Source organism: Saimiri boliviensis, chromosome 11 (genome assembly GCF_048565385.1).
Source record: "Saimiri boliviensis isolate mSaiBol1 chromosome 11, mSaiBol1.pri, whole genome shotgun sequence".
Lineage (NCBI taxonomy): Eukaryota > Metazoa > Chordata > Mammalia > Primates > Cebidae > Saimiri > Saimiri boliviensis.
This window is the reverse complement of record NC_133459.1, coordinates 91,869,919-91,894,824: the sequence shown is the minus strand read 5'-3', so window position 1 is coordinate 91,894,824 and position 24,906 is coordinate 91,869,919. Positions and strand designations below refer to the sequence as shown.

The window sequence follows — 24,906 nt, the reverse complement described above, 5'->3', positions numbered from 1 at the left end:
AGGTTAGTCATACTGAAGTCAAATCTTGCACAATGCTATCAGCAACAGGAATCTGGATCCATCTACTCTCTCAGAGCTCTTTGTCTCTGCATATGCTCTTCTCTGTTTGAAATATCAACTTCCTTTCTGTTTTCCTAGTGAACTCTCACTCATCTTGGCAACTCTGCTTAAAAGTTCCAACCTCTGTAAAGTCATCCTTAGTGCCCCCCACACACATACACACCTGTGCAAACATAGACACATTATATATCAAACATAGACACATTATACCACTTGCTACACTAGCAGGGTTGGGTCTCCACAGTATGCTCTCAAATCATGTCTGTTGAATGGATAAAATTTATCCGTATTTCACACAAAATATAGTTACTAAATAAACCTCTTTGGTGATAGAAACAAGTCAATACTCTTGTTTCCTCTAAATGTAACACATATATTCTGGGAAACATTTTATTAATTGTGGTCTTGCTATAAATATAACTTGATGTGTTTGAAAATGATGAAGGGCCTCTGAGTTCCTAGATATCAAATGAAATAGAAGATGTCAGGAGGACAGAGGTCTAGAAGGCACTCTGGACTTTCTCAAGTAGGAAAGTACCAGCAGTAGCAGGAACTCTGACTGGTGGAAGACTAAATCATGATGCCAGGGGAAGCAAAGCATATTCTCTGAGGTAAAAAAAGAAAGAGAAAAACAATATCCTCACAGAACTAGTAAATTTGATATTCACATAGCTGGCTTTTTGTTTTCATTAGCCTAAGTCTTTTATTATTTAAACTAAAGAGATGAGAACTCCTTGAATTTGTTAATGCTCAATTGATTGTGTAGGAAAATATCTAAATCTCTGACCTTATTGAAGGGTAAATGGGAGACACAAGAGTTTTTCTATAAGGGAAAAAGAGGTGGCGTGAGACATGAGCACAGACAAGTGTTCTCTGCCTACCAAGGAATGTCAAATCAAAGCAGAAAAGTGTAATATTAATTTAGGAGCAGCATATACATCTCAGAGAGCTAAGGCACAAAATCAAAGAACTGCAATTCTTCTTTCTGTCTTGCCACTCATGTCACTAAGAGGTACTTGTTTACAGCGGAGAAAAGATATAAATGCTCACTTCTGATGAGTGTGAATATCACAGTGGTGCCCACTAGTGAAACAGAAAGATCCCTGGGCCAGAAGTGGTGGCTCACACCTGTAATCCCAGCACTTTGAGAGGCCAAGGCAGGCAGATCACTTGAGGTCAGTAGTTTGAGACCAGCCTTGCCTATATGACGAAACCCCATCTCTACTAAAAATACAAAAATTAGCTGGGCTTCATAGTGCATGCCTGTAATTTCAGCTACTCTGGAGGCTGAGGCACAAGAATCACTTGAATCCGAGCAATAGAGGTTGCAGAGAGCCAAGACTGCACCACTGTACTAAGCAACAGAGTGAGACTCCATCAAAAAAAAAAAAAAAAAAAAGAAAGAAAAAGAAAAAGAAAAAGAAAAAACAAACCCTGAGTTTGGTTTTCATACATATTATGTATAGGCCTTAACTTTCTGCCTCTGCTTCTTCACCTCTGAGTAGAGATGAGCTAGTAAGGTCTCACTGAGGTACAGAGCTACCATAAAAACTAAAAGGATGACCTTGATCTGTGACGATTCCTAAAGTGATAGACAAAAGTAGCAAATGTATAAAAGATGATCAGAACCTTACAAAATACCAAGAAGAGATCCCTTTCAATGGCAAAAGCAGCAGCTTTGATTTGGGGACCATTTCAGAGAGATATTTTAATTATGAAGAAGGCATTACTGTCATTTCCACTAGTCAGAATTAAAATATTTTAAATGGATATGTGTCCCCCACTTTGCCTCATAATAGCAAAACAACTCAAAACTGACAATCAAGAAGAAATTATTCTTATAACCACCAAATATTTTCGATGACTTACATCATCAATGCTATCATAGTCACAATGGAGATAATGGGTCATCATAACTACCCTCTATTCCCACCAATACGTTTTGATGAATGATATGGTTTGGCTGTGTCCCCACCCCAATCTCAACTTGAATTGTATCTCCCAGAACTCCCACATGTTATGGGAGAGACCGAGGGGGAGGTAACTGAATTATGGAAGCTGGTCTTTCCCATGCTATTCTGGTGATAGTGAATAAATCTCATGAGCTGTGATGGATGTATCGGGGTCTCCACTTTAGCTTCATCCTAATTTTCTCCTGCCACCACCAAGTAAGAAGTGCATTTTGCCTCCCACCATAGTTCTGAGGCCTCCCCAGCCAAGGGGAACTGTTAATCCAATTCAGCCTCTGTTTTATCAGCAGTGTGAAAATGGACCAATACAGTAAATTCAGCTCTACTGAAAGTGGGGGTTTTGCAAGAATGCCACCTATCCAGAGAGAAACTTCAGAGGGAACCAATTACTAGATGGTTGGATTAATATTTGGCCCCTACAAGCAGGTCAGATGACCAACTTGCACATCAGGATCACTACATATCTTCGCCCTGCTGAGGCATAGTTCACCATCTTTCCAGTCCTAACCCGTGTGCTTGTGCTCCACCTTCCCAGTGTGGAAGGCGAGATAGGCCAGTGGAAAGCTGACCTGGCTAATGTCACTGCTGAGTGCCCAATTTGCCAGCAGCAGAAACTAACACTGAGCTCTTAATATGGCACTATTCCTCAGGGTGATCAGCCAGCTACCTGGTGACAGATTGATTATATTGGACTTCTTCCATCATAGAAAGGGAAGAGGTTTGTCCTCAATGGAATAAACACCTACTCCAGATACGTGTTTGCCTATCCTGCATGCAATGCTTCTGCCAAGACTACCAGCTGCAGACTCAAATAATGTCTTATCCACCATCATGGTATTCCACACACCATTGCCTCTGACCAAGGCACTCACTTCACGGCTAAAAAAAGTGCAGCAGCGGGCTCATGCTCATGGAATTCACTGGTCTTATCATGTTCCCAATCAAATCATCCCGAAGCAGCTGGACTGACAAAACGATGGAATGGCCTTTTGCAGTCACAATTACAATGCCAACTAGGTGACAATACTTTGCAGGGCTGTGGCAAAGTTCTCAAGAAGGCTGTATATGCTCTGAATCAGCATCCAATATATAGTACTGTTCCTCCCATGGCCAGGATTTATAGGTCCAGGAACCAAGGGGTGGAAGTGGACGTGGCACCACTCATCATTGCCCCTAGTGATCCAATAGCAAAATTTTTGCTTCCTGTTCCTGCGACAGTTCTGCTGGCCTACAGGTCTTAGTTCCAGAGGGAGGAATGCTGCCACCAGGAGACACAACAACGATTCCATTAAACTGAAATTTAAGGTTGCCACCAGGACACTTTGGGTTCCTCCTACCTTTAAGTCAATAAGCTAAGAAGAAGAGCGTTACAGTGTTGGCTGGGGTAACTCACCCAGGCTATCAAGATGAAATCAGTCTACTACTCCACAATGGAGTCAAGGAAGAGTATACATAGAATATAGGAGATCCATTAGGGCGTCTTAGTATTACCATTCCCTGTGATTAAAGTCAACAGAAAATTACAACAGACCAATCCCTCAGGAATGAAGGTTTGGGCCTCTCCACCAGGAAAAACACCACAACTGCTGAGGTGTTTGCTGAAGGCAAAGGGAATACAGAATGGGTAGTAGAAGAAGGCAGTCATCAATACCAGCTACTACCACATGACCAGCTGCTGAAAGAAGTATTGTAATTGTCCTGAGTATTTCCCTCCTTCTTTTGTTAAAAACATGTCTATGCACGTACACACTTGTACTAAGAAAATATCTTCATTTTATTTCCTTTCTTCTTTATCATGTGACATAAGATTTATTGACTTCACATATGCATTTTAAGTATTGTTAACTTTATGTAAGTATTTTGGTTGGGGATTGGTGCATTTCCGGTTGTATGAAGAATAGCCATACTATGTTAGGCATAATTATGACCTTACTATTGCCGTTATTTGAAGATTATGTATGATCTCAGGAGATGTGTATGGGCTCAAACTGACAAAGGGCAGACTTGTAATGGTTAAAACTGTCAACTTGATTGAATTGAAGGATACAAAGTACTGATCTTGGGTGTGTCTGTGATGGTGCTGCCAAAAGATATTAACATTTGAGTCAGTGGGCTAGGGAAGACAGACTCACCCTTAATCTGGATGGGCACCAACAAATCAGCTGTCAGCAAATATAAAGCAGGCAGAAAAATGTGACAAAGTGAGACTGGCCTAGCCTCTCAGCCTGCATCTTTCTCCCGTGCTGGATGCTTCCTGCCCTCAAACATCAAACCTCAAGTTTTTCGGTTCTGGAACTCAGACTGGTTCTCCTTGCTCCTCAGCCTGCAGACAGCCTACTGTGGGACCTTGTGATCATGTGGGTTAATACTTAAACTCTGCGCTTTCGTGCTCTCTCTCTCTCTCTCTCTCTCTCTCTCTCTCTCTATATTTATATATATATGTATGTATGTATACACATACACACACACACACAATTACTCCACTATATATACACACACACACACACACACACACACACACACACACACACACACACATATTCCATTAGTTCTATCCCTCTAGAGAACCCTGACTAATGCAATGAAAAATTAATACAACAGTGTCCTCTACACTAACTGATTCAGTATCGTTTTTTGAGCACATTTTTCATCTTTTTGCTTATTGCATTCATGGAACTCTTGGTTTAGAGCTTACAGTGGGAGAAAAAAATGAAGAATGTTTCTCCTTTTCTAATTTAATAAACACTTTTGAATAAAAGTGTTCAGACCCACCTAGAAAAACCCACAATCTATTTAGGTGAGAGATGTGTAAAAAAATTACAACAAAATGTGATGCATAAAAATAATAAAACTTAGAGGCCAACTGCCTAAAGAAATCATCAAGGGCTCACTAAGACACAGTTTTAAATAACATTGGACAATCACCAATTTTAGAAAAGGGCATTCCAGGCAAAAGGATGTATAACTGTGCAGAGGCAATGACAAGTATGACATTTTCAGGAAATGAGGAGAATTTGGTGTGACCAGGCCTAGATGCTTGTGGGGAGGTCAGGCTACAAAAAGATGTAAAGCTTAGGTTGTAAAGAGCTATGGAAGCCATGTACAAGAGTTTTCGGTTTATTCTATGGATAATGAAAAAACATTAGACATTGTAAGCAGGTGAGATTGTTAGAATATTTGCATTTATAATTAAAGATGTAGCAACATCATGGGGGAATGAGATGAGGAGAGAATAAAGGCAAGGAAACCTATTCAGAAACTACTTCAGAAGTCCAGATGAGAGATAACATGGCCCTCAACTACAGGATAGCAGAGGACACAGGAGGAATAGACAGGTGAGAAGCAATTCAGAGGTTAGGTTTGGTGGCTGAGTTGAAGTGAGGTAAGAACAAGCGACAGGGAATTTCCAGCTTGGATATTTGGGGTGTAGAGTGTTGCTACATATTTCTATCAACATGGTGAGCTGAAGGCACCTGTAGAATATCTCCAAGGAGAACATGCAAAGGATAGTTAGAAACATGAGCCCGAATGTCAGGGCTGGGTGGAGCTAAGGAAGTGATAGTGAGATTCATCAGCAACTGATGAAGATAGTGGCAGTGGAAGCAATTAAAGACGTGAAATTCCATGAGCACTATGAAGGGGCTCAAAAGAGGGTGCAAAACAGTGCTCCAGGCAGCACAGACATTTAATGGATAAGAACAAGGCAATGAAGAACCAAAAGGAACAGGGTTCAGAACCCAGAAAATCCAGTGCCCTGAATGTCTAGGGAGGGAGATTTCTAAAAGTAAGTAGTCAATAACATTGGCAACTTTTCCTCTGATGACAGTGTACTTCTTTCTCTTAATGAAATAACTCTGATTCCCCATCTAAACATACATACTTTTTTTGAGACAAGGTCTCACTCTGTCACCCAGGCTGGAGTACAGTGGTGCGATCGTAGCTCACTGCAGCCTCAAACTCCTGGGCTCAAGCAATTCTCCCACTTCAGCCTCCCACTTCAGCCTCCCAAGTAATTAGGACTACAGGGGCACACCACCATATGTGGCTAATTTTGTTTTATTTGTATTCTTGTCTTTTGTAGAGATGGGGTCTTGCCATGTTTCCGAGGCTGGTCTCAAACTCCTGGCCTAAAGTGGTCCTCCTGCCTGCCTGCCAAAATGCTGGGATTGCAGGTGTGTGCTACTGCACCTGGCCCTGACATATATACTTTAAGCAGTCAAAGTATTTATTTGGTCCTTTTTCTTTCTCTTTCTCTGCCCCTTAAAACTCTCAAAGGAAGTTAGGGATAGTTATATAGAACATCCCAGTTCCTTATCATAATTTAAATATGCACCAGACCTGGGGTAGTCTTAAAGATCAGACACTGTGATCTAAAAGATGCTAAATAAAGGTATCTGCTGAGGGTAGGAAAGCACAGGCTTTCATTCTATTATTTACCTGTAAACCCAACTTGGCAGGTGCACTCATAGGTATCCCGGCTGAGCATATGGCATGTACCGCCATTCAGACAGGGGCGAGACACAAAGCAGGGGTGAGATGTCGAGTACTGGCAGTCCTCTCCCGTGAACCCTGAGGCACATCGGCACGTAGCTTTCCCCAACATGGCCTGGGCCACACAAGTCCCACCATTCTGGCAGCGGTTCTTCTCACAGGGGTCTCGATGTTGACAATATTCTCCCAAGAAGCCCTCTGGACATCTGTATGAAAAAGAGAAGAGTCCATGAAAACATCTAACTTCTTGTTAAGTCCCAAAACTCACAGTAGGAAATGCAGTCCATTCAAGAAAGCACGATCTTGTGAATCAAAAGACCTACAGGTTTCACCTCTAAAACTGCCCCCCTGTAGAAGAAGTGCTCAGAGAACTTAACCACATACTCCCATGTCCTTTTGAGTCTTGGAGACAGAATACCAGGTGTATGGTCCAGCAGGGTCTGCTATGGCCAGTCAACGTGACCCCTATTCAAAGGTAAAATGCACTACAGCTTTTTTTCATGTGTGTACAGGCTGGGATTGTATAATAGCACCTTTTTTAGAGCATTGTACCTACTTGTCTCCTGAAATTATCTTTCTCATTTTGACTAAGCCGTTTGATAGGATTAAGATGTCTACAAAATAATGCATAAACTTGGCCCTCTTATCCCCTCCAATTTAAAATATGTAAGATACCATGTGAATTTTCTCAATTAAGCATTGAGAAATAGTAAGTTCTTTGTCTTGTTTCCACTGAAACATCAATTGGCCTACACCTAGATTTCTGGGTTATCTTCAGGTGGTTGACATTGCAACAGAAAAAGGGAAAGGAGGTACAGAAATGGGGAAGGGTTCAAAGGGATACTTAAAAACCTGTTAATATTTAAGTAGTAGGCATTTTTTAACCAAATTAAAAGGCACAAAATACAATTAAAATAACATAAAATATCTAAGATACCATATAAACACCAAAGTAAAGGAGGGAAACAACTGAAGAATAATAATGTACGACATTTTCCACATCGGGGCACTGAGAAACCTTTTTATATGCCACCCCTTGATTCATGAGATGCACAACCATTTCAAACTGTGTATAATATTTATGAAAATTTTCTCTGAACAGTATCAAAAAGGCATGGTAAGTCTCCATTTTCATAACCAAGTCTTTAAAATGGAAGCTCTGAGAAGCATTTAAATTAAGAAACACAGACTTTCATTCTAACTATAAATGCTGCTATTTGGCTGGTTACCCAAATATGTGATTCATATTCCTTGTTTTAGCTTTCAGGGACTAAAAAACTGAATCTAGTAGGCTGTTCCACCATTACCTCAAAGATTACACATTTAAACCAAACTGGAAATCTCCCCCTCAAAAACCAGCTCTTCCTGTGCCCAAGCCCTAGTGTCCTGATTTTCCTCATCACTCTGACCTAAAACTCTGAGGTCATGAGTGCTTTTGTCTTTGACAGTCATATCCAAGACCTTTCATTAACCACTGATAGCAAGGTGAGCTCTGCAGGGGTCACAATTACTGAGAAGAGAAGGCAAGCCAGATATTAAGAAACTAAGATACAACATACGCAGAATTGCATAGTAGCTAAAATGGCTAAAGGAGAAAACAGGTCTGGTGAATAGCTACAGTGGTAGTGAGGTAACTGGCCACGGCCTCTTCACCCCTCCCAGAGCTGTGTTAAGAGAAGCATGGCAGAGCCAGGAGCAGCTAGGGCTCTGGGCATCTTCATGAGTAGGTGAAACTGGAAATCAATAGGCAGTGAAGAACGTTAACAGCACTGAAACCAAACGTGGCATGTATGTAACCATGAGTCTGTACCTAAGAAGGTCTGAGGGTCTTGTTTGGAGTCCTAGTGTTGTGACCTTGGACAAGTTACTTATCCTCACTGACTATCCATTCTCTCACATTGTAAATAGTTAATAAGGCCACCTACATCATGAGATTATTGTGAGAACTGAACAAAATCAAGTATATAAAAAACCTTACCAATATTAAAAAGTTTTGCAAGTGGGCCAAGCACGGTCATGCCTATAATCCCAGCACTTTGGGAGGTAGAAGTGGGCAGATCACCTGAGGTCAGGAATTTAAGACCAGCCTGGCCAACACGGTGAAACCTCAGCTCTACTAAAAACAAAACAAATGGCCTGGCATGGTGGCGCACACTTGTAATCCCAGCTACTCAGGAGGCTGAGGCATGAGAACTGCTTGAACCTGGGAGGCGGAGGTTGCAGTGAGCTGAGACAGCACCACTGCACTCCAGCCCACGTGACAGCAAGATTCCATCTCAATTAAAAAAAAAAAAAAAAGTTTTGCTTTTTTTCTCTCTTCTTGTGCTTACTGAGGAAAATACAATGCCCTATCCAAATCACAGCTTGATTTGAGAATAGTTTCTTGTGTTTGTTATTTTAAGTGGAGGAGCAAAAAGTAGCCAATGTAGCATAGCTAAAATTAACTCTGAGATATATTATTAAAAGCATCACAGCTTATTCAAGAAATGTGTTACGAATGATGTTAAAAACTGCAACACAGTTCTCATTCACAGTACAGTCCTCTGGGCATTATTAGATGACTCTTGATTCTCCCATTTGGGAATTATGTACCTTTTAAATAACGGCAAATTTTTAAACCTGGGTAGGCTTTGCCCAGCTTTGCTCCTGAACTATTACAGCACTCCCAACACTATCATGTGGCATATGCTAAGAGGATGCAAACTCATTTAAATGGTAGCATCATAAACATATGATGGAAATATAAGTTCCCAGGAAAGCAAAAATGAAGCAAAATGGAAGTTTCTAAAGCTAAACAGATATATTTCTAAATTATTTGTTTCTATAGTTTAATTCACATTGCTGCTCCCTATCAAGTATGGAAAAATAAGTTTTAATTAAGATATATCTAAGAAATCAGTAAAAGCAGAGATTGGCAAAGTATAGTTTGCAAGTCTAATTTGGACCACTGCCTGTTTTTGTTTGGTCTGTGAACAAAGAATAGTTTTTATGTTTTTAAATGCTTAAGAAAAAAACAAAAGAAGGATATTTTCTGACATTTCAAAATTATATAAAATTCAGATTTCAGTGTCCATAGTCTTACTGAAACACAGCCATGCTCATACATTGATAGACTGTCTATAGCTGATTTTGCACTATAACAACAGAGCAAGTAGCTGTAATGAGACCACAAAGCCTGCAAAAGTAATTACTCTCTGGCACTTTACAGAAAAAGTTTGCCAACCTCTGAGTAAAGAATATATGAAGCTTAATTCTATAAATACCATCCAATATGCTTATTAATAATAACCAGTTTCTGATAGGAAATCAAACCTATTAGTTTCCATAAAGAATATAAAACTCAAAATCATTCATTCATGCAACAATTAGTAAGTGCCTATTATGTACCAGGCATTTTTCTAGTACTAGAAAAAGTCTTGCACTCATGGAGTTTAAATTCTAACAGGGGAAGAAGAAAACAAAATTACTAAGTAAAAGATGCATGTTAGACAGAGTTAAGAGCTATGAAAAAAAATAAAACAGGAAGGAATGGAGTTGGGGATGGGAATGAGGGGTGAGTAAAGAGAAGTGTCTCAGTTTAAAATAGGAAAATCAGAGAAGGCCTTCACTGAGAAGGCAATACTTGAGTTGAGACCTGAATAAGGTGAGAGTAATCATGCAGGCATCTTAGGGAAACACATTCAAGAGAAAGTGAACAGCAGATGCAAAGGCCATAACACAGAGAGCAGCCCTGGCATGTCTGAGGAACAGCAAGAAGACCTGGAGCAGCAGAAAATAGATGAGAGCTGTAACTGTGTAGATCAGTTGGGGCATTTAAGCCACTGTGAAGAAGGACTAGAGTTTTCCTCTACATGGAATACTTAGATATAAGGAACAACAGACTTACTCTCCTAAAGCCCATGTACAGAACGACACAAATTGGCTTTATTTGAAACTAGACTTATTGTTAGCATTAATATAATAAAGATTTGATTTCTATTTAAAATGTTCTAGAGGGCTGGACACCAGCTTAGTTCTTCACTTTTACCTTAAAACATATATAAGTCTCTTTAACCTACATTTTCATGAAGTCCCATTTCCCTTTCTAAATTCTTCTTTCACAACTAACCTTCTATGACTGTAGCCTAATTTCAGATATTTCTCTTTCTTTTCAATCTACTTCTTACTTATCCCTCTGCAACAAAACTTCAATTCTAATTACTGCTTAGAAACTGTTTTCTAAGAACAATTACTTCCCCTTGTCAAGTTCAGTGGTCTCATCTGAGACTTCATAAAGAAATGCTCTCTCCTATTGGGAGAATTGCTAACCACTCCATGCACCATTTTAATCATTTTGCCTTGGCTTCTACGACTCCGTCTGTCCATCTCAAATCCCAGTGAAGTCTTAGTCTGGATAGCTGATTTCTCTTCTCCTTCCTCATCTATTATAGCCACCTTAATGTTTAAGTCTGGGCTGCACTGCTCTTTCCCTCATATGCATTCATTACTGTTGTTGTTCACTTGGTTTAAAATAAGTACCTTCATGTAACTGACTCCAAAATACACTGCTCGAGTCCCATATGTTCAGTTTTCTAAAAGTCATCTCTCCACCCTAGTAAGTCCTGCGACTATTTGAAACTAAACATTTTTAAAAGACCATTTTCCCAAGAAACTTTAATTCTTCCACTTTTCTAAGGCTTCCACACACAATTTAACTTAATCTCTTTAAGTTATATATAATTTATTACCACATTCTGACAAGATTTGTTAACTGAATTCCTATAATATTTATCATTCATGTTCACAGTTTCCTTTTTGATACAAATTTTGATCATCGTAAAAGCCTGAGGCCAGACATTGTTGCTGGCCTTTCCCCCAATTCCAGCCATCATTGGAATAACAGAACCTTGAAATTCAAGAAATTTAATTTCTATCCAATTAAGTAATCATTTAAAAAATATTTCTAAAAGATGATCACCAGTCTCTGCTTGAATACAAGCATGTACCATGGTGCCTGATTAATCTTTAGAATTTAATAAATGCTTGGAGTTATTGTTCCTGCTCTTAAGAGTATAGTCTCTGGAATCAGACCACCTGGATTTCAATCCCAACTCCACCATTTACTCAATGTGTAATCTTGGGCAAGGTACTAAACTTCCCTTTTGTAAAAGAGATTTAATAACAGCACCTACCTGATAGGATTTTTAAATAAGGGTAAAGCACTTAGAACACTATGTAGCACACAGTAAACACTATGTATTTGTTAAGTGAAATTACTGACTCACTACTTCAACAAAAGAACAATCTTCAATGTGGGTGGATCCCACTGTCAGAAAGCTCTTTCTTTCTTTCTTAATTCTTCAAATTCTGCCTCCCTTCCTAGGTATATACTTAAGATAACTGAAAACATATGCCCACATAATAAAAATGTTCATAGCAACATTATTCACAATAGCCAAAAAGTGGAAACAACCCAAATGTCTATAAGCTGATTAATAGATAAATAAAATGTAGCACATCCATAAATGAAATATGTGGCCATAAAAAGTAGTAACATTCTGATACATGCTACAACATAGATAAACCCTGAAAACATGCTAAGTGAAAGAAGCCACATACAAAAGGTCAAATATTATATAATTCCATTTATATGAGATGTCCAGAATATGCAAATCCATAGAGATATAAAGTAGATTAGTGTTGCCAGGAGCTGGAAAGAAAGGGAAATAGACAGTAACCACTAAGCAGTACAGAGTTTCTTTCAGGGTGATAAAAATGTTTTGAAATTAGATAATGGTGATGGTCTCACAACTCTGCAAATACTAAAAACTACTAAATTATACACTTTAAAAGGGTAAATATTATAATATGTAAGTTATGTCTTAACTTTTAAAAGAACAAATTGTGTCTCTCTACAATTTCCAGCTTATCTCTACCCTCTAGAACAAAAAAAGAACAAGGCTTCTGCTTCTCTTACACATAGCCCTTCAAGAATCTGACGATAGTTATGCAGGCCCTTTGTTTTCTTTTTTCCAGGATTCAATGGTTTGGCTTATTCCTTAATATAATGTTATTTCCAGGCTTCCTCACTGTTTTAGCGGTGTTTCTATGCTTAATAGTAGTAATAGTAATTGGAATGACCAAAATTTTCTGTCTTCCTTCCCAGGTATATACCCAAAGTAACTGAAAGCATATTTTCTAAGTATTCATGATGCATTATATATTTGCTAAGCATTTTTTAGCTATTATCTCTTGTATTACTTGCTACAGTGTCATATATATTATATTATAATCCCCATTTTATATATGAGGAACATGGAGCTTAGAAAGAGTAAGATTTCACAGCTAGTAGACAAGAAAGGCAGGATTCCAACCCAAGTAGACTCTAGAGTCCATGTGCTTCAACACTAGGCTATCCTGCCTCCTCCTTGTCACTGGATGATTCCAGTTCATCAAAACCCTCTTTAAAAAGTGAGGCTCAAAATGGCAAAAAACGTAACACATGTATTCTCACCAGTGCAGCACAGAGCTGAACCATGACCTCCTGTTCTGGACACTATGCTTTTACTATTTCAGCCTAAAGACATACATACTTGTTTAGAATCCACAAAATACTACTATGGGCTATGGAATACACACTCAGCTAAAACTTTCAGAGCCTTATTTCACATGAACTACTATTGTGCCCTATTTTTCTCACTTTATACTTGTAGCACATGTTTTTGGAACCCAATAATTGGAACTGTCATTCATTCCTCTTAATTTCGTCATATTGAGTCTTTACTCCAAGTTTCCCTGATTGAGACAAATTTTACATTATACTCATATAAACACAGAATTTCAGCAAATAACCTATACCTCAGAAACCAAATGGTCTGAACCCCTATAGCACTGATAAGGACACCAAAGCTAACTGATGTACCCAAAGTTGGTTATCTGTGAATCTAGCAATTACCCCCAGTTTTACAAATATAGCCCTATTTTTATCTAGAACTTGCAATGCACTTAACTGAAAGTGTATGACTAAGTCTTGACCCAAGACTAGCACCTATTCAATTAACTCTAACTCCCTAAATAGACCAGCATACTATCCATATTTCTCCCGCTCTCTAAGGACAGTCTGGAAATTCTTTGCTGAACCTAAGCATAAGACTAAAAGAATAATCCTTGTTAAGCATAATTTTGATGTCGTCATTCTGCTCAGAAACTAGCAACTGTATTAACATCAAGGCTTTCAAATTCAAGTTCTTTACAATCTCTGGTCTGCTTATCTGTCCCATTCCAACTACCTAACCATCTTACTCTTTAGTAATCTATAACCTGAACACCCCATATTGTTTCCACAGTTTTGTCTACTATCCCCTATATTGAAATCTTCTTTTTAATTTTCAGTGAGAAATATCATGCTTCCCTTCTGGTATATCTCCAACTTATGTTCGTTCCTTCCTTCCATCCTTCTGCTGTAAACCTGTCCTACAGTAAGCCTTCTCCAAACCATCCCACCTATCTCTGATCCTTCCAACAGTAGATGTAGTGCCATGTCATGCACTACATTGTCCCTACCAGTATAATTCTTCTTTATTTAAGCCATTGTTATGTCTTTGCTGTACCCTTCTCAAACTCCCATCTAGATAGTTTTTGTGGGGAAGAGCTTGTCTTGAACCCTTGGCATAGGTTGCCTGAATACCTGAGTATCTAAACTCCACTAAGCACTGGTTCCAAAGCAGGCCAAATTTCATGTGATGAATAAAGTCAGTCTTTCAAATATTCTACAAAATTCAACTCTACTCTGCGATCTGTCTGCTAGAATAACAAGCCAAATCAACCTAACAGTCATGTTGAGGTACAGAATTATCCTTCATAGCCCAGGAAGCTAAGTAGCATTATGGACATGGGAGGAAAGGGGAGTAATAGGCAAGACAGTCAGAAATAACAGATCCTTCTTTCCTAAGGCAGGAGATCTTTCAACTTGCAAATCCCTGTTCAACTACAGTATAAGAACAACACATACCCTGTTAGTCCTGTTGTAAAGTAAGGTCCTCTACTTGAAAACAAGGGTTTATATAGCTCTCTTCTTGAGATGGATAAAGTTGAATTTGGTTAGAGGCTAAAAACATGGCTAAACACCCAACATTCTTCACGAATCTATAATTCTATGAAGCTACCCAGTACACAATATGAAAACTAGTCTACTACTTGAAATAAAGGTGTATATTCTAAAAATTAACCACAAAAATCTAACAGATGTCTTTCATCCCCAAAACTATACATGAATGCTTCCCTCTTGCAGGGAATTTATCAATTATTTTCATAATTGTCTCTTCGAAGTCTCTCAGTGACTTCCTTCCATTCACTCTCTCTTCTTTAGCTTGGAACTCTGCAAGAACATGCTTCACAAATGAGGCTGTGAATACAGAGAAAGATTTGGGGAGCATTTTTCCATTTTAAACTCCATAAACTGATCTGAATACTTATCAGGCTCAGACAGATATATTTATGACTTTTTCTTTAAAAGTCTCGGCTGGGCATGGTGGCTCACATTGAGAAGCCGAGGTGAGCAGATTGCTAGAACAGAAGTTTGAGACCAGCCTGGGCAATACAGGCAACATGGTGAGACTGCATCTCAAAAAAAAAAAAAAAAAAAAAAAAGAGGGGGTCACTTCTGACATTAAGAGGTTCACATTTTCATTATTACTGTCCAAACATACACATGGGGTTGGGTGCAGAAAAGTAAACAAAGGAAGACTAGAGAAAAAAAGCAAGGGATTCCTCCTAATAGAACCAGAAAACATTCCATTTGAAAGGATACCCCTACAGTTCCCTCTCACTTAAGCAGGTGAAAACCAGACCCCAACTCTCACATCTCACTAGCAGCCTGGATTAGTTTACATGTAGCCACTTTACAGATTTCAACAAAGCTGGGATCTGAATAGCAATTCCAATCTATCTGGCAATGGCTGCAGTTCAGGATCAGTCTCCCTAGCAATATAGGACAGAAAAAATTTGTTCTTTCACGTTTCCTAAGTGAATAGCCACTCGTCTAGAGAAAAGCTTAAAACAGTGTAGCAGCTTGTGTCAGCTCCAAGATGACTGAAGTTTGAGCAGGAAATAAGCCCCTTTTCCAAATAAAAGCCAGTGTTCTCTCCCCTTGTTTTCTCCACCGAATGTTCTGTATCAGCAGGGTGAGTCCAAATTGCATCCAGGGCTTTGCTGCAGCTCTGTCTTTAGTTTTTTTTTTTTTTTTTTTTTTTTTTAAACAAGGATTTGGCCATTAAAAACAACAACAACAACAAAGCAAAATCCCACCACATACAAGAAAAAAAAGAGAGGCGTGCTTTTCAAAACAGCTATTTCAAAATCATGATTTTTAAAAAACTATACAGAATGTGGAACGAAGGGGAAAAAAATGTCTCATGTGGGTTGTGTCGGCACTGCAGCTGCTCCTCATTAAAGCTCCTCTTTACTCCCTCTGGGCGAGTTTCCAGCAGAAAATTCTTTAAACAGAACTCTGCTTTCAACCCACTTTCTTCTTACACTGGGCCTCTTGGCCCCCCAATCTGCAGTGGCAGCCTGCCCTAGCTGAGCTCTAGAGGGGGGAGCTGTCGTTAAGGTAAATGAGGTAAGGGCAGGGGAAAAAACTAACAAAACCCAGAAACCAAATTAAGCATCGGTCAGTAACAAAGGTCTGCAGTTTGAAAGGCTCCAAATCAGTCTGTTCTTTCCTGTGACCATAATGCCAGCTTAGTTTCCTGCCCCCCTTCTCTGTCCTCCCTGTTAAAGTAGATAAAAATAATTGCTAACAGCCAAGGCTAGCTGTAACCAGTGAAAGTTCCTATGTAACAGTCAATTCCCAAGGCTCTGACTACAAACTTGTAGGTACACCAGAGCCTATAGAATGAAGTCTTAACTTCTAGGCTGGCATTCAGGAGGCCCAACCCACCTACTGGTCTAGCCTCTCTGGTCTCCCTCCTTTCAAGCTGATGTCTGATGGGCTCAGCAACTTTTTAATTCTGTCACTCTGTGTAAAGGTAACTAACTAGGTTATGCTAATTACCGACTTTGCTTTAAAAACATGCATGAAGACTTCTCGTTAACTTCCTGGAAAAGAGGGGAGAAAAGGGAAGAAGCTCTGCCATACTGACTAGTTCTTGCCATTCCCACTCTACTCTCACCCTCCCCTTCCCTCAAAAAAAAAAAGACAGGAAAAAAAAGAGAATATACTATAGCTTACTCAGCAAGAAAGAAAAACACAACAAACTTGTAAAAAAAAGTATTTGTGTATAGATTAGTGTTCAGAACTGGGCTGTTTGTGGTAAAACACACTTTTCTAGTGTAGTTTTTTTTTCTTTTTCTAGTGTATTAAGGCCCTAGACAAGGGAAACAACACACTGAAATTGCTTCATCTCAAGCATCTCCTAGAAGAGAGCCTTACTAGTTGTATATGAAGGAAACAAAGACAAGTATACAATCTCTCTCTCTCTTTCTCTCTCTCTCTCTCTCTCTCACACACACACACACACACACATACACACACACACACTTTTATCACAACTAACACACAAAGACTAACAAATACTGCAGGGCAGCTCATTTTTCTACTATGTAAATTCAGCTTCCTGGACAGACCATTTCTGCTTTTCTTGTAGAAGTATTTCAGAAAATGTTAATCTTGGTTCCCACATTAGGTTGCATGCTTCCAAATTAAAAGTTTCCCACAGGAAAAGAACTTCACGGGGAATTGTTAGGCTGGGAATTACCTCTGAAACTTCACCTCACTTAGTTTACATGTGTTCATGTTTTTCACCTCCTCATCTGAATAAAGCAAAGTGTATGCTGACTTTAATAAACCCAATCAAAATGAAGCTGAAGTGGTACGAACTTTAAAGCTGCTGATTCACACAGCATCATTCATCTTCACTGGAGACTATGAAATCAGTAACCACTGCAATGAGAAACCAAGCTTTATTTATACAAGAACTTTGCAAACATCCTTATCTTCCAGTTTACAGTCTAGGCTCATTTATCAGAACTCAAAGGCTGAGCGGAGCACGTCGTTTCTTCAATCATCACTTGAAAGACTGGGGAGCGGCACACAGTGTTAACAGACTTGTGTTGTTGCTATGAAGAAGGCAGTCTTTCCTATGTTCCAGAACACAATCAGGATCTTACTGTACTTCCCTGCACTGGAACCTGAGAAAATATCTACTTGTGATTAAAACATGGCAAATATATTCTAGACATATGAGTTTACAAAAAGCCCCTTCAATGTAATGGACAAAACTGAATGAGTTAGCTCAGTTGTTCCTAAGCTATGGGCTGTGGAGTTATTGCAAGGGATCTGCAATCCTTATAAATCACTTTCTAAACTACTAAACAGTGTCTTGTCCATATTTAAATACATGTATATGCTGTTATGACTAGTAAAATATAAAGATATATTAAAATGATTCTTGAATTCTTAGATTTTGACAGTATACACTGTATTCAAACAACACACTGAGAAATTGTTTCATCTCAAGCTTTCTCCTTTACGCACTCTTGCTAAATGTCTTTCATTAAATGCTATAGAATACACTTCTCACCTCCAGACCTCACATGCTTTTCAGTCAGCCCAAAATGCTTTGCACAACCTTCTCAGGGCCAAGCTCTAAAATTTCATTAAGTCTCAGCTTAAATGTTACTTCCTTTGAAAAACAGCCTTGATACCCCCTCTGTTCTTATATTCCTGACATATTGTGCTTCAAATTAGCCTTTATTATGATTATTTGTCAACAGACTAAAAATTATTAATTCTCATACTCCCAGTGCCTAATACAATGACCGGCATATAGAAGGCATTCAACTACTCAGTGCAGAAGCAAAAGGGCAAAATGGAAGGCTTTGTGGGATCTTTACCCCTTAAAAAGACCCTATAAATACACTTGAAGTTTGGGAACAACCAGGTTGAGCTATTTACCTAAAGGATTTTCAAAACTAATTAAGATTCTTGATATATAACTACTTAACCCTCACTCACCTCTAAATCAGTCAAATTGGGCCAACTCCATGCAAAGTAGATTATTTTTTTAATCACCTTCCCTCCCACCCCCCAAATACGAAGTTAACCAATACACATATCGAGGCCTGAGGCACGTGTGCATGTGCAGGCACACACACATACACACACATTCCTCATTCCCTCTTGCACTTTCATTAGTCTCTCATCAGTCGTTGATAAAAGACTGACTATGTAAATGACCAGGGACCTGGAGCCCTGAGTAAAAAAAAAAGAAAGAAAAGAATCCTACAAAGTGGCCTCAATAGCATGAACCACTAGATTCTGTAGTGACTGGCATTGAAAATTAAAGAAGACCTCTAGAAGGAAAAGCAAGTATTGGAGCCTGCTTTCCATTCCCCAGTGTTGGTGGATGACCACCTTCAAAGTTCTGAAGTCCAAAAAAATATCTAAAAGCAGAATAGTTTAAAAAGCTTACTCTTTGGTCTGAAGGGATTTTCCTAGTTCAAAAACAATTGTACCTATTTGAATATCAAAAATGAAAAGCAATAGTGGGGAATCTTTAGATTGCCTAATGAGATCTGGAGAAACAGCTCTTAGTCCCAGTCTACATTCTAATGAGTTATGTAATAAAGGCTAATTCACTTAGCAGTATTAAGCCTCAGGCTCCTCACTTATAAAACAAAATGAGTGGCAACGGTGTTTTCCAAAGTCCCTTTGACCTCCTAAGTGTGATGACTCTATAATCTAGGCCTTTGAAGTCCCTTGGCAATACCACCCAAGGATGTAATGATGCTTGCTGATGTTAAATGTTTGGGTATTTGTAGTTGTATATATTTTGACCACTGTCCCACTCCAAACAGGAGATCCTAGGGCAAGAACTGTGCTGTGTCTCTTTTTTTATATCCCTCACAGTGCCCATCACCCTCAAGGTGCACAGATGGTTCCATACACGCTCATGTAAATGAATTGTTCCACAACTCACACTTTCAGCTAGCCCCTCACAGATGCATAAGAAAGCAGAGAACAAGCAAAGAGAAGGAACAATGTATTTAAAAAAGGTAAGGACAATGGAAAAAAAAAATCTTGTATTTAAAAGGGATAGAAAGGCCTAACTATCTTCTCCCAAACAACTCCTGTTTTCTTGAGTATAGAATGGTGGTAAGTATTTCAGTCTCTTTATGGAATCTGACCTGCTGATTAGTTACACAAGGCTAATACTGACTGAAATGTGTATGTGAGATGGTCTGGGAAAGAGAAGTACTAAATTTAAGCTGACAGGAAATCAACCACTTAAGTAAAATCAGGTACAACTTTATCCAGATCTCATTTTTATGCATCCTCTCTACAAAGCATGAATGCTCACCTTACTCACTTCCCATCTCATGATGCTATCATTAATTCTCGTAAAATGTAGAGAAGAATAGGTGATGTCTCCTAATTAAAGAGTTTCCTTCTGTCACGAACTGTGACAGTCAGTGTCTGCCTTTGCCTGGAAGAAAATGAGTCACTTTTTCATTAGTAATCAAGTTATGTCCATTTTTTTAAGAGTAATCCAGAAATTCCAGGCCATGAGTTTCAGCAATATGAGACGGAGAATCAGACACCACAAATACTGTATACAAATAGAATTAAGACAGAAAAAATAAAGTCAAGGAGGTACTGAGTTACTTTTCAGGATGACTGAGGTATCAGAAGGGGCAAGCTGCCCTGTAAAATAATTCCTCAAGATGTATCTGGCTTACACAACAAGAACCAGTATTTCAAAATCTTAAAGTGACAGGCAGTTAAACAACTAAGGCAGTACCATGGGCTAGGCAAGAGAATCTTAACCACCATCAAATGTTTTCCACACAGAATAGGCAGCCCTAGTTTATTCTGGATAATTGAGGGTTTGAATATGTACTACATAATCAGAGGAAACAAGCAGTAAAGGACCTGAGCTAATTTGGGGTAACCAAAGACTTGGCTAACAGATGCTTGCTTACTCTGGATCCCTCAAATGAATCAGATCTGGCCATTATGCTGGACAGAAGATATTTGAGGTTGAGATATGTGAATTCTCAACTAAGGGAGTGAACTATGCAGTATATGAAAACCAACCCTCTTCTTAGTTCCTCTGTTTTTCTACCACTTCTCCTATCCCAACACATAATCTTGCTCTTGCCTTAGAGAGTCTTAAGATTCTGATTTTCCTTGCAAAACATGGCCAAAAGCCTACTTGCCTCTCTGTCTGGCAGAAGTACAAGAATCAAGAGTCAAGGGCAAAAAGGTCTGAGGGAGAGAGGGTAATTGCTCCCAGCTGCCCTCTCTTCCTGTCCCCTTCCTCTCCTTCACCCACACTGTAGACATTCTACTTCCAAACATTCAAGTTAACACGTGCTAAAAGAATGATTTTTTATATTACTTACCTGTCACTGTAAAAGTAGATTAATCCACATACTGGTTTAGTAAAAGCTCACACAAACTGGCGTATAGACAGAAGAGAGCAATCAAGATGTAGAAAACGTTTGAAACTGTGTCATTAAGAGAAAATGTTCTCACTCATAAGCGGGTGTTGAACAATGAGAAAACATGGACACAGGGAGGGAAACATCACACACTGGGGCCATCGGCAGGTGGGGGGCTAGGGGAGGGATAGCAGGGAGTGGGGGCATTGGGGAGGGACAGCATTAGGAGAAATACTGGACGTAGATGACAGGGGGGTGGATGCAGCAAACCACAATGACACATGTATGCCTATGTAACAAACCTGCACTTTCTGCACATGTACCCCAGAACTTAAAGTATAACAAAAAAATTTAAAAAAAGAAAAATTATTAAGAAATTGATCATGATTATTACAGGAAATAACAATCCCTTCTAGTCTCCTCAGCTCCCTTCCTCTTACCCTTCTCCTATCTATCCATCTTCTAAGGTACCACTAATATTCAAAGAGTTAGCATCTAAGCAGTACACCCAAAGTCCTCTGATTTTACTCTTTTGTCCCACGTAGTTGCTCCTTTGTCTGATTCTCCATAGTTATTATCTGTGCCCCTACACTGGGATATTACAGACTGTTTTATTTTACACATCCCTGCTTCATCTTCCCAGCAAGACTTCAGAAGATTGCCACTGTGTCTTACGCACGAGAAACTGCATTCATTGTCAGACACTCTCTGGGTATGTGTACTTGTGAATAAAGAACTCAGGCAACTCAAGCCTCTTGGGTTTTTCTGTCTATTCGCAATACCCAGTACAGTTATCAATTACAGTAACCTGCTCAATAAATACTAGCGTGACAAAAATTAAACTTTTGTTTGAAAAGTGAGGATTCTATAGTGTCTCAGAGTTGATCTAACCTTCAATGTTCAGCATACAGGATTATAGACAGTGACTGCAGGAAAGTGACCTGAATCTCTACAGATTTAAAACCCTAAATGCTCCTATTCTACATAAATCCTAATCAGATTATTTTCTTATTACACTTACTTTTCTCCTTGTATTTATGTGAAGGCAAAAAACTGGATAGAATGCTCCAGGTGAATGTGTTCACTGAATAATATCACCTGTCACTTAAACAATGTCTTTCTTAGTGTTTATTTTCACTTTTCTTTCATAAAACCCTTTTGGTAAAGATCAAGTAGAAGACTGTTTAGGAGAAGAGCATTTCAAGCAGAAATTAACTACATTACTTTTTCATAGGGGAAGGCTGATGGAGTCTAAGAATTGGCAATACATTTGTGGACACAGAGGACTAAGTGCTAGTGAAGGTCACTGACAGTGAATACATAGGATCTTAAAAATGTGCAGAAATCCAAGAGAAATGTTAATTTACCTTACATTGGCGTGTAAGGAAAAACCCAATTAAGAGAAATATGAAAGCAAAATACATAAAACAGTTGCGTGTGTGCACATGTGTGCATATATACACGTGACAGCAGGCCAGACAGACACTAAACTTCATTCCTAACTACTGAATGTTAAGAGGAGGCCTAATGAGAACCTCTATCACATCCACATATTTATGCTAGCTTAACAAATTTCAAAGAGCTTGGAAATTTTTAGATGATTACTTTTTTTCATATTCTGTTATCCCCCACTCCTTTGCTATCCTTGATAAGGGCAGATATTGACAAAATTAAAGTGAATAATTTAATTAGGCTTCTCTAGATCCTGAAGGAGAAATAGTGTGCATTTTGCTTAGTCACAAAAAAAAAAAGGGAGAAAAAAAAATCCTATGTGAAATTAAGATGCTAACAAGACATAACCTGAACAATAAGAAACTTCACATAATATTATGATTAACCTGGAGACTCTGTTGAAAGAAACCTACCTAAATTCACATCTATTAATGTCAGGTTGCAGGACAACATTTGTTGATTTAATTTCTTGGCACTTACCCAAGACAGTTAAAAGGATACAGGCAGAATGTAAGAACCAGATTCTCCTACTTTTTCACTGACTACTGAAATACATAAAGGCCCCACTGAAAGAATAAATATCAGTTGAAAAGAGTATGGGAATTACATTGCTATGTGTTAGGAAGCTAGTAATTGGCCAGGTATGGTAGTTCAGGCCTGTAATTCCAGTCCTTTGGGAGGCAGAAGTGGGAGGATCACTTGAGCCCAGGAACTGAAGGCCAGCCTAGGCAACATGTGAGACCGTGTCTATAAAAAGTTTAAAAATGGGAGACTGAGGCAGGAGGATGGCTTGAGCCCAGGAGGTGGAGGCTGCAGTGACCCACGATTGCTCCACTGAACTCAAGCCTGGGCCACAGAGGGAGATGCTAGTAACCAAGATTTCCTTTACAAAAGACCCCTTAGGGACACATCATATTTGATAAAGGATTTTAATAGGACGTAAGTATTAACAAGAATCACTTAAGAATGATACTGCTAAAGGGTCCAGATATCAAGTCCTAATACAAGCCTCACAGGACATACTCATATGCATCTGCAACTCACTGTGCAGATGTAAGGTACCAAATTCAACAATTTGGGACTTTTGTGCTGGCAACAACATTTATCAGAAGTCACTGAATTTAACCTGTCTCAATTTCACAACTCCATAAATCTGTCTGGACTTGCTCCTGTTCCATTAGTAAAAAGAAGGGAGAAGTTTCAAATTAGTTCTCTCTACCGAAGCACGCTTTAATAGACAATATCCTCTATCTCCACCTTCACTGCCCTCTTCTTCTATTTCATCCATAGTAATTACACTGAGCTTACAAGTCAAAGGCCGTTTCTCAGAAATGCAGTATTCACCAAACCTGGTGCATATATACTCATGTAACTACACGCAGGTTCAGTGTTATAGTATTACATGAGATACTCAAGTCTACCTAATGCTACAGTCTTTAAATTCAGAAAATATATGATAAAGCTCCAACTCCCTGGGACAGAGACAGACAACAGGTGGATAAACCCACAAAAATGGGAAGAAACCAGTGCAAAAAGGATGAAAACTCCCAAAACCAGAACACCTCTCCTCTTAAAAAGGATCACAACTCCTCACCAGCAAGGGAACCAGACCGGATGGAGAAGGAGGGTGATGAAATGACAGAATCAGACTTCAGAAGGTGGGTAGTAAGAAACTACAATGAGCTAAAAGAACATGTTCTAACCCAACACAAAGAAAATAGGAACCTTGAAAAAAGATTGGACGAACTGCTGACGAGAATGGACAGCATAGAGAAGAGTATAAGTGAATTGATGGAGCTGAAAAACACAACACAAGAACTTCGTGAAGCATGCACAAGCTTCAACAGCCGAATTGACCAAGCAGAAGAAAGGATATCAGAGGTCGAAGATCAACTCAATGAAATAAAAAGAGAAGGCAAGAACAGAGAAAAAAGCACAAAAAGGAATGAACAAAATCTTCCACATTTCTTGGGACTATGTGAAAAGACCTAATCTACGTCTGACAGGTGTACCTGAATGTGATGAAGAGAATGAATCCAAGCTGGAAAATACTCTTCAGGATATTATCTAGGAAAACTTCCCCAACCTAGCAAGGCAGACCAATATTCAAATCCAGGAAATACAGAGAACACCACAAAGATATTCCTCAAGAAGAGCAACCCCAAGGCACATAATTGTCAGATTCACCAGGGTTGAAATGAAAGAGAAAATGCTAAGGGCAGCCAGAGAGAAAGGTCGGGTTACCCACAAAGGGAAGCCCATTAGACTCACAGCAGATCTCTCAGCAGAAACCCTACAAGCCAGAAGAGATTGGGGGCCAATATTCAACATCCTTAAAGAAAAGAACTTTCAACCCAGAATCTCCTATCCAGCCAAACTAAGCTTCATAAGTGAAGGAAAAATAAAATCCTTTGTGAACAAGCAAGCACTCAGAGATTTCATCACCACCAAACCTGCTCTACAAGAACTCCTGAAAGAGGCTCTACACATATAAAGGAACAACCAGTAC

The 24,906-nt window shown here is 39.1% G+C and overlaps 1 protein-coding gene across 1 annotated transcript in view; it reads right to left on the bottom strand.

Moving 5' to 3' along the window:
• The window catches only part of NOTCH2 (notch receptor 2), a 176,672-nt gene that overhangs the window by 98,924 nt on the left and 52,842 nt on the right, over positions 1–24,906 (bottom strand). The window contains 1 exon segment of the mRNA XM_003944788.4: positions 6,468–6,727. Coding sequence (XP_003944837.2) covers positions 6,468–6,727 — 260 coding nt within the window.